The sequence below is a fragment of the Saccostrea echinata genome, unplaced genomic scaffold, assembly GCF_033153115.1.
Source record: "Saccostrea echinata isolate AGI-Se365-2 ecotype Australia unplaced genomic scaffold, CSIRO_AGI_Sech_v1 ptg000001l, whole genome shotgun sequence".
In the NCBI taxonomy this organism is placed as follows: domain Eukaryota; kingdom Metazoa; phylum Mollusca; class Bivalvia; order Ostreida; family Ostreidae; genus Saccostrea; species Saccostrea echinata.
In genome coordinates this window covers 29625083-29635200 of record NW_026889750.1, presented here as the reverse complement: position 1 = coordinate 29635200, position 10118 = coordinate 29625083, and the positions used below count along the sequence as shown (strand labels likewise).

Here is a 10118-nt window from a genome sequence, read left to right as displayed (position 1 = left end):
GAAAATTGCCAAAAAAAGTTTAGGGTCGGGAGTATAAAATAGGGAAGGTTGGATAACCGGAACCACACATATTTTTTTATTTGGCCTAATAAGTTGAAAATGTGAAAAGTTTACAGACGGACGGACGGACGGACAGACAGCTAGACAGACGGACGGACTTACGGACGACGGACACCAGGTGATCAGAAAAGCTAAAAGGTGAGCTAAAAATGAGGGTGTTAAAATCTATCGTGTCGGGCATGACATTCTTCATATTCTGAATTCGAAACCGTCTGAGCATGGCTTCCGTTTCGAGCAGACTGAATATACAATTACGTGATGTTTTAGTATTAAAACAATGTTTAAAAAGGTATTTTTCAACGTGTAGTATTTCTAGAAACAACACACTTAATACCCAACCAGCGAGGGAACGTAGATCGTGGCAGGTAAGGTTTCATCACACAAATTGATCGGTTTTTAACCGGCGAGGTTCGACCTTCACAGTGAGTATTTTCAACAGGATGGTGCATTATCAGCGTTGTCATATGTAATATTAAACTTAATATTTTACATATGGTACTTCATATATAGAGCGTGTTTGGAATTGTTGATAAATGTTAGGTTATCTAATATAGGTGCTTCAAAGGAACACCCGAATTTTCTCTATTATTATACAACCTTGAACAGCTGATGTTGCATAAGATAAACAAATGAGTACTCTTGCTGACTTATTGTTAAAATATGATATTTAAATTATAGCATAATTTTCTAGACTGTGAAAAAAACCTGCCAATGGCTTGTTGTTGGTTCAGGTTTATCAAAACATAATATTTGAATTGTCATATGGATATTCAGTTTTATAATTTTGAATAAAACTGCATTAAGTATACATGTAGTAAGTTTAGATTATAGATAAGCAACGTTGTATCCCTTTTATTGTAGGATGCAGTGACAGTAGGATTTAAAATAAGACATTTGGCAAGCAAATTTTTCTACTCTACCCTACTATATGTGAGATTGATCCCCAAGAAGTTTACTAGCATCCTCTGAGGGATCAATCTCCTAAACAGTGGGAATAAAGAAAGACTTGTTTACCAAAAGTTTTTGCTTTTTAAGTATTTTGATGCAGATTTATATAATATTCCTAACTAAATTATAAATGTACATATTTTGCACTGTAAATTTATATCCCATTTGGGCTATTATATCCCATTTGGGCAATTGGTCCCAACCTGTTTATCAAGTTATTAAAAATGATGTGGATTGATCAGTAGTGCTTTATCTTACTTGAATTTTCTCTAGGTTTCTCATTGCAAACTTCGCATTGTGCAGCAGAGAGGACTTTCTTCACATACTCTTCATACAGATTCCAAAAATGACATAAATCCATTCCAGCTGGCTAAACCAGAGATTGATCATATATGTAACAATATAAATAAGGTAATGATCCACTTACTATTAATTGTAAATCTATGAACATTGATGCATATGTATACAGATGTAAACAAAAATAACAAAGACAAACAAAAACCTAATGCCAATACTTATTATGTGAAATATTAGATTATATTACACTAATATTATCTCTTTATTCTGCATAATTGATGGTCATGTTCTTCCAATTCAAGTCATCAAAATAATCTTCCCTTTCAATTGTAGACATTTAGAACACATTTGTCTGAGCTGAGAGAAATGGCACAATACTACTTTGATGGACAAGGGAAAACTTTTCGGCCTCTGATAGTGCTCCTAATGGCAAAAACCCTCAATGCTCATGAGAACACCTCAGATGTGTAAGTTATTGTATGTGTAAATACCAAGGGTGCTGAAAGAATTGATGAAAACCAACAAGATGCAGTATAAATTGTACTTTGTTGTAGAGATACATGAGAAATTCAATCCTGGTTTCATTAAGAATGAAGTTTTATAACCACTTAGAATAATGAATGTCTTTGTACATAAAGCTTAATGCTTCAAACTCTGATATTATAACTTCTTGGATTAATATTTGAACTATAAACTTGGTAATTATAAATTCTATTAATGATTAATATCCACCATGGACATGAAAGCCTGATCAGATACAGACTGTGAATTAATAACATATGAGAAATTAGATTTCTTTTATTCCATTCAAATAACATTCAGATTCCTTATCTTCTTGTACTTAATTTAACATTATTGTTTTACTTTTCTTTAATGTAAGAGATACAATTTATTGTGTTTTTTTTTCTTTCAAATTTTAATTTAGAAAGAAGGAATAAATTGTTTAAAAATTACCTTCCTATTCCGCTGAAATTTTATGTGTAGAATGATACATGTATAAAAAAGAATACCTGATGGTTTCACAAAAAAATTCCCCTTAAATATAGAAACAAATGCACCTTTGTGATATATTAGTGAACTTTATGCATGAGTTTTGGGGAACTTTATGTAGTAATTTTATTGTAAAGTTCAGAGCAGATGTATACATGAGGAAGTTTATTTGCAGAATTTCACAGTCCCAAAAGCAAGTAGCCATGATAACAGAAATGATTCACACTGCCAGTCTAGTACATGATGATGTGATAGACAACTCCTCTACAAGACGCGGAAAACCCACAGTAGACAACAGATGGGGGCAAAGAAAGGTACCCTATATACTCGCCTATAAGTCAGTTTTTTGGGAGTTAAACTTTGGTCCAAAACTCTTTATCCGACTTATACATGAGTTTTGAAAAGATTGGTATTTCAGCAGGTCAATCCCTCTAATTTAAACTTAAAAAATACAACCGACTTACAGGCGGACCGACTTATAGGCGAGTATATATGTTGGGTATAAAAACAGAAGTCTTATTCTACACAGAAATCAGACAGCATATGAAGAGTATGCATGGTTATGTAGATGAAGAGTGATTCACATAAACTAAGATCTACCACTTACCTCAATGGAATTGAGCCTTATGTTGGAATGCCGGAATTCCAGGTTAAAAATTTGTCAGATTTCAAGTAACTATTACCCATACTTTTTATGTGCTGTGTTAGGAAGCTTTTTATAAATGCTTGATACTGAATCTGACATATTTTTACTGGAATAGGCCAGCTTAAAGTTTTTGGAGCAGGATTTCTTCAAGTTAATATATAAGCATTAATTGGGCCCTAAGTTCCACCAAGAACCAAAAGGAATTGGACCAATATGAAAGGATGATGTATCTTGGGATGCTTACTACCAGTCATACTTGGAGCTAACTCCTAGTCTCAGGCTTTAAAGTAACCTATGAAATTTAGGTGCCAGCTGGCTCCAAAGCAAAAAAAAATTTATATGCCAGTGCAAATTTTTAGAAGCCAGGACAATTTTTCTTAGGCACCAACTTTGTAAGCTGATATTGCAGTAAAACACACTTATAACAAAGTGCCAGGGACAGATGATTTCGCTTCATTATAAACATAATTTGTCACATCCATGAAGTTCTTGATATATTTTAAAGCCACAAGGGAATGAAAACCACTTCCCTGCGAGCTTAAATTCATTATAAGCATGTTTATTGTAAGTGTGTTTTACTGTATCAATATATGGAGCAATAGAGTAGTCATGTTTGGGGGTGGGGGGAATTCATGCATGGATGTAAAACTCTCATATTTATAATGTTTTAATCAATCATTTCTTTTTAGGGAACTTGGATCTAATAAAAAATTCTTTCAAACTAGCATGAACTGGAATATCTTTATTCTTAATCAGTAACCTTTATATCTTCATCTACGATTATTTACATGATTATTATTTTATGCTCATATGTACAATTAAAATTTAACACTGGTGTGGAGAGATAACTGTAACAAGTGAGAATTTAATTGGCAAACAGTTGACCACAGCACTGTCAAATTTACTGCATTTCGCAATTATCAATTTTCTGTCCATAGCTAAAAAATGTATTTTCTTCACTTTAAAATTTATTTTGGCCACTTCTGAGGGGAAAAAAATTGCAACTGTTGAAAATTCTTATTGTTCATTTAAAAATGATAAAAAGAATAGCTATTGTTTCTTACTAAAATTCCCTTGATTAAGGGATTGAGACCAAACTCCACTATTGTTTCATATTAAACAGTGCCTTAATATTTTGTTTTAGAAAAAAAAATCATCAGGCAATTTCAAAAATCTTGCTTTGATGTTTGATATGGAACTTTTCAAAAATTACCTTTTCTTTGCAGGCCATCTTGGTAGGGGATTATATACTTTCTGTATCCTCCATGCTTCTGGCCCAGCTACGAAATGAGGAGGTGGTCAAAATATTGTCTCAGGTCATCGAAGATCTAGTTAGAGGTTAGATTAAAAGGAGTAGTCAGACTGCTTTCACATTCTTTTTAGCTCCTTGAGCATAAACATTGAATTTGACATTAATTATTATAGGTATTAGTTTAATATTATTGTTGAAAAATAAGATTTTACAAAGGAGACTTTCAAGTAAATTTTTAAGGTCATTTGAGTAACAAGGTAACTGACTGCTGTCTGTTCCTGTTTGTTGTAATTCTCATAAACATTTGAATATTTTCAGTGTCTTCTCTGTAATGGCTAAGCCAATTTCAACCAATTTTTGTATGTACATGTAGCATCCCACATCTATGGATAAATAGTAAAAAAAAGTTTCCAAAATTATGGTTCCTGACTGGACTTAGGGGACAAGCATCTTTGAAGTCAAGACTTTTTGGTCCTTACACTCCACACATCTTCCGAATTTGCCCTATCCAAGGATTTTTAAAAAACTTGGGCTAAAAATGAGCCTTTTGACCTATTTACCACATTGATGTATAGTCCGTAAATTATGGTACATGTACTCGGATTTACTCATTCACTAAAATCTCTCTGTAAGGTGCCCTTTCCTAGTTCTTCTAGATAAGAACAGGGATTGACATTAACGGTTGTCCGATTGCCCGAGACAAGTAAATTCTCAGTCGGGCAAGTGAAAATGTCAACTTACTTGTCCGATCGGGCAAGTGAATTTTTCTGATAGAAATGTATATTGGTATCTAGTTTACATTAATTATAAATAAAACAATAGATTGAACACGAGATTTCCGCCAGATACTGACATTGCTCCCTTGGATTTCTAGATTATATCGTTCGTTAAATATCGGGTTCGTTATTCTTTTTTATTTCAGGTTAAATACGCTCTACGTATTACAACTTTGTTAACTACTTAATTCATTCACACTGACAGAATATAACATGACCTACCCTGATCAAGATATGTATGTTTCATAGCAACTATCTTCCTTAGCGTTGCATCAATCAAAATTCACAAAACAAAACGATCCTACCCAAAATGATTTTTTATGAAAAAGGAAACTGATGGTTATTGATGCATTGCAGTGTGTGTTTACAGATTAAATTGACAAGGAAAGTGGCAGTATACATTTATATCCAAACGTACCATCTAAATTTTTTCAGGTACCTCAACTTGCCAGATTTATAGTAGTGTATCTGTTCACACTTAATATAATATGTACGGCAATAAATTATTTTCCTATTTGGGCAACCAAGTTTTGCATTCGGACAAGTCAAAATTTGAGATTACTTGCCCGAAGGGCAAGTGAATCTGAAAGTTAACGTCTATCCCTGAAGAAGTGCATTGCAATCATTCTGGGCTTGAGTTTTAATGATGATAAAAATTATATGAGTTTGTTGTTTGGTATATTACTGCTTTGTTTGCTTTTCGGAATGCTATTTTAAAACAATATATTTTCACAGGGGAATTTATGCAGCTAGGATCAAAAGAAGAACCAAATGATAGATTCAACCACTACTTGAAGAAAACATACAAGAAAACGGCAAGCCTTATGGCAAACAGTTGTAAAGCAGTGAGTATTAGTATGTAGATAACTTGGTATAGAAAGAAAATCTAAACAGAGGGTTCTGGCCCAACTTTTTTCCAAACACAGCCTTTTGCTATTGAAAATGTTCTTGTAAGGCTGGTCCCCCGCCCCCTTATTTTTAGCTTACCTGAGCTGAAAGCTCAAGTGAGCTTTTCTGATCACCCGTTGTCCGCTGTCTGTCCGTCCATCCATCTGTCTATAAACTTTTCACATTTTCAACTTCTTCTCAAGAACCACTGGGCCAATTTTTACCAAAGTTGGCACAAAGCATTCTTGGGTGAAAGAGATTTTAAATGTTAAAATGAAGGGCTTTGCCCCCTTACAAGGGGAGATAATCAAGAAAAGACAAAAATAGGGTGGGGTCATTAAAAAATCTTTTTTTCAAGAACCACTGGGACAGAAAAGCTTAAACTTATATGGAAAAATCCTTGGGTAGTGTAGATTCTAAATTACTCAAATTGTGACCCCTGGGGGTAGAGTGGGGCCACAATAAGGAATCCAAATTTAACATTGAAATATATAGAAAAAAATCTTTAAAAATCTTCTTCTCAAGAACCACTTGGCCAGAAAAGCTTAAACTTATGTGGAAGCATCTGGGATAATGTAGATTCTAAATTGTTCAAATCATGAACCCCAAGGGTAGGATGGGGCCGCAATAGGCAATCCAAGTTTTGCATTGAAATATACAGAAAAAAATCATTTAAAAATCTTCTTCTCAAGAACCACTGGGCCAGAAAAGCTGAAACTTATGTGGAAGCATCCTGGGATAGTGTAGATTCTAAATTGTTCAAATCATGACCCCCAGGGTAGGGTGGGGCCAAAATAAAGAATCCAAGTTTTATATTGAAATGTATAGAAACAAATCTTTAAAATTTTTCTCCTAAAGAACCACTGAGCCAGAAATGCTGAATCTTCTGTGGAAGCATCCTGGGGTAGTTGAAATCATGACCCCCAGGGGTAGGGTGGGGCCACAATAGGCAATCCAAGTTTTGCATTTAAATATGTAGGAAAAAATCTTTAAAAAATCTTCTTCTCAAGAACCACAGTGCCAGAAAAGCTGAAACTTATGAGGAATCTTTCTGAGGTAGTGTAGATTCTAAATTGTTCAAATCATTATCCTCGGGGTATGATGGGGCCACAAAATGTATTTAAGAACAGCAGAGCCAAAATTAATCAGGTGAGTGTTGTGGCCCATGGGCCTCTTGTTTGTTGTAGCATAGTAAAATCATGGTAATTTGTTAATGAATTAATAAAATTTGGTTGTGAAAGAAAGTTGGAACACCCCCACCCCCATCCCCCCACAAAATAGGATTTTCAAAGTTGAACTGTTTTTATTCATAAATTTTTATTTATTTTCCTTTTTTTTTTTTTAGAGGTCTTTTTTTTTTTCTGGCTGCCCCCCTTTCAAAAACAATACTAGATGCCTGTTTTGAGAGTGCAGACATTAGCAGAAGACAAGAATATAAAAGATAATGTTCCATTGGAGATTTGACATACCTGTACATGTATAGTAATATCCACTTTCTTTCTCAGGTTGCTGTTTTAAATAACTGTAGTGAGGAGATAACTCAGGTAGCTTTTGAATATGGACGGAATATAGGAATGGCATTTCAGGTAACTTTCATGTTACTTATGATTTTTTTTAGGTCACTGAGTGACTCAGGTGATCTATTCTATCTGTTTCCACCTTCATTGTGTGATGTGGGTAGCAGTATGTGCATATTTTTTTTTTGAACATTTTCAGCTTTGGGCTAAGTTGTAATACTCTGAGAAACTCATGATACTCAGGATACTGCCATGGCCCATGAGTCTTTATATGCTTTTGAAAAAGTGAAAAACTCTTAAGCATTAGAAATGTGTACGGTAAATCATCTAAGGCTCTGAAAAATAGAGTTAATGTAGAAAGATGCTGTGTTTTATTAACTCTTGTCAACAGCAGAATGACAAAGTCTATTATTTGTAGCTCATAGATGATCTGCTAGATTTTACATCCCAAGAAAGCATTATGGGTAAACCTACAGCTGCTGATCTGAAGCTAGGGCTAGCTACTGCTCCTGTCCTATATGCAGCTCAGGTAGGATCCAATCAATGAATATTTTTGTATTGAAAGAGTTAACATAAATTACACAAACTTTAGGGATAGACATTAACTTTCAGATTTACTTGCCCTTTGGGCAAGTGATCTCAAACTTTGACTTGTCCGAATGCAAAACTTGGTTGCCCAAAATTAGGAAAGGACTTAAGAAATTAAGAAGAAATTTTATTTATTATTGTAAATGTTATGATAAGAAAAAATGTGACTGAATACATTACTGTCAATTTGACAAGATGAACTACCTGAAAATATTTTGATGCTGCATTTGTGCATAAATGTATACTACTGTCCTTGTAAACTTAAGCCGTTAACACACACTGCCATGCAGCAAGAATCCTTTTTCTCTATCCAGAGTTGTCTTCCGCTACACTCACAACACCTCTGTCAACGCTCGTTGTACAAGATTCTTGTACAAATTTTAAAAGGTGAAAATTTGAAATTCAAATAGTAATTAATTATTGTAATTATCGATAAAGATGATAATTCATCATTTATTTTAAATCTATAATCCCTCAAAACGACTTATTTTTAAAGTTTTAAGGGAAGTATTTTGCGGAGTAAAAATTAAAATCTTAATTAAAAAATCCTTTTAAGGTGTAATAAATTAAAAATAAATAATGGTTTCTGATAATTAAAACAATTATTAATATAACTTTTAATCATTTACAATTTTTCCAAGAATCTTGTATAACAAGCATTGACAGAGGTGTATGTGGGAGCGTAGCAGGAACGACAACTCTGGATAGAGAATGCAAGAATCCTCCGTTTCCTTTTAATAAAATTCATATTTTTAAAAATTATTTTTGGTAGAATCCTTTTGTGAATCGTAATTTTCAGAGATAACTGTGAAGCAACTCTAAAGGAAGATAGTTCCTATGAAACATACATCTTATCTTGATCAGGATACAACGTAATACACTGTACTTATAGTGAATAAATAATCTAAATTCCTAATAAGAAGTTAACAGAGTTATTAGAGGTTGAGCATAAAATAATAACGAACTCGATTTTTAAATGAATGGTATGATCCAAAAACGCTATCGACGAATTCCGAATGCAAAAACATAGTCAGTCAGGTACGTGGCGGAAATCAAGTGTTCAATTTATTGCTTTATTTATAAATTAATGTAAACAAAATTTTGTACATTTCTATGAGAAAAATTCACTTGCCCGATCAGACAAGTACGTCGACAGTTTCACTTGCACAAACTGAAAATTTACTTGTCAAGGGCAATCGGACAACCGTTAATGTCGATCCCTGAACTTGTATAAATGTTCCACATATTAAGGTATAAATATAAAATCAGAGTGTGTTAAGAACTCTGCAGTTTCACACCCTGTTATACAACAAATGAACTTTAAAAGTAATTTTTTGTAGGATGTGAAAGTAGGAAACTTCCAAGATATTTTCATTTTCTTACAGAAATGTTAACTTTTTTACTTGATATATGATATTTTTTTTTCATAGGAACACAGGGAACTAAATGCATTGATAATGAGACGATTTTGTCATGAAGGAGATGTAGAATTAGCCAGAAACCTAGTTGCCAAGGTAAGTTTAGATCCCCTTTAAAAAGCCTAACATTTATAATAGGTAAGAGAAAATATTGTAAGATTTACAAGATACGTGTAGATATTTGAAAACAGATATGTAATTCTAATGTTATGCTCTGAGAATTACATTCACACATTTATCATTGGCCTCCCCTTAGAGCTGCTGTATCTTGTATTTTCAGAGTGATGGTGTCTACCAAACTAGACTGTTAGCTGAAGCTCACAGTGTTGCTGCCATAAAATTACTTAATGAACTGAGACATTCTAAAGCCAGGGATGCATTAGAAAATGTGGCCTCCATGGTACTAAGCAGGAAAAAATAACACAAAGGAACTTAGGGGACCTAATTCAATTGTGCTTATTGTTATGATAATATTGTTGGCCTTTTGTATAATCATTTTTAACAAATTGCTTGCAATGTCCTTGCATATATTTCTCCCATTTTTTAGAATAATAAATTTATATGTTAAAGAGATTTTTTTTCCCTTTTTCTGGAAATTTAAGTGTTCATATCAATTGGGAATGAAGGAGGACTTTTGCAGTTATGAAAGAGATTTGCCATTATATTTGCAGATTTTTTAAGAATATGTAATTTATTCACAAAAATCATGGTGCTTGTTCAAAAACTTTCAAAAGTTAT

At 33.3% G+C, this 10118-nt stretch overlaps 1 protein-coding gene across 1 annotated transcript; it reads left to right on the top strand.

Moving 5' to 3' along the window:
* The first annotated feature begins 262 nt into the window (after positions 1–262).
* On the top strand, positions 263–9953 carry LOC133189074 (all trans-polyprenyl-diphosphate synthase PDSS1-like). Its single transcript, XM_061324510.1, has 10 exons — positions 263–425; positions 1282–1419; positions 1639–1772; positions 2471–2609; positions 4168–4279; positions 5705–5814; positions 7363–7443; positions 7793–7903; positions 9393–9476; positions 9661–9953. The coding sequence occupies exons 1-10, from the start codon at positions 279–281 to the stop codon at positions 9799–9801; spliced, it is 1197 nt and encodes a 398-aa protein (XP_061180494.1). The 5' UTR covers positions 263–278; the 3' UTR covers positions 9802–9953.
* Positions 9954–10118: the final 165 nt, after the last annotated feature.

Bases quoted from the DNA above. Each gene is read 5' to 3' on its own strand.
- LOC133189074 (XM_061324510.1), top strand. From the start codon at position 279: ATGGCTTCCGTTTCGAGCAGACTGAATATACAATTACGTGATGTTTTA. The intron at 1,773-2,470 runs GTAAGTTATTGT...GTTTATTTGCAG, and splicing joins CATGAGAACACCTCAGATGT to AATTTCACAGTCCCAAAAGC. The intron at 5,815-7,362 runs GTGAGTATTAGT...TTTCTTTCTCAG, and splicing joins TGGCAAACAGTTGTAAAGCA to GTTGCTGTTTTAAATAACTG.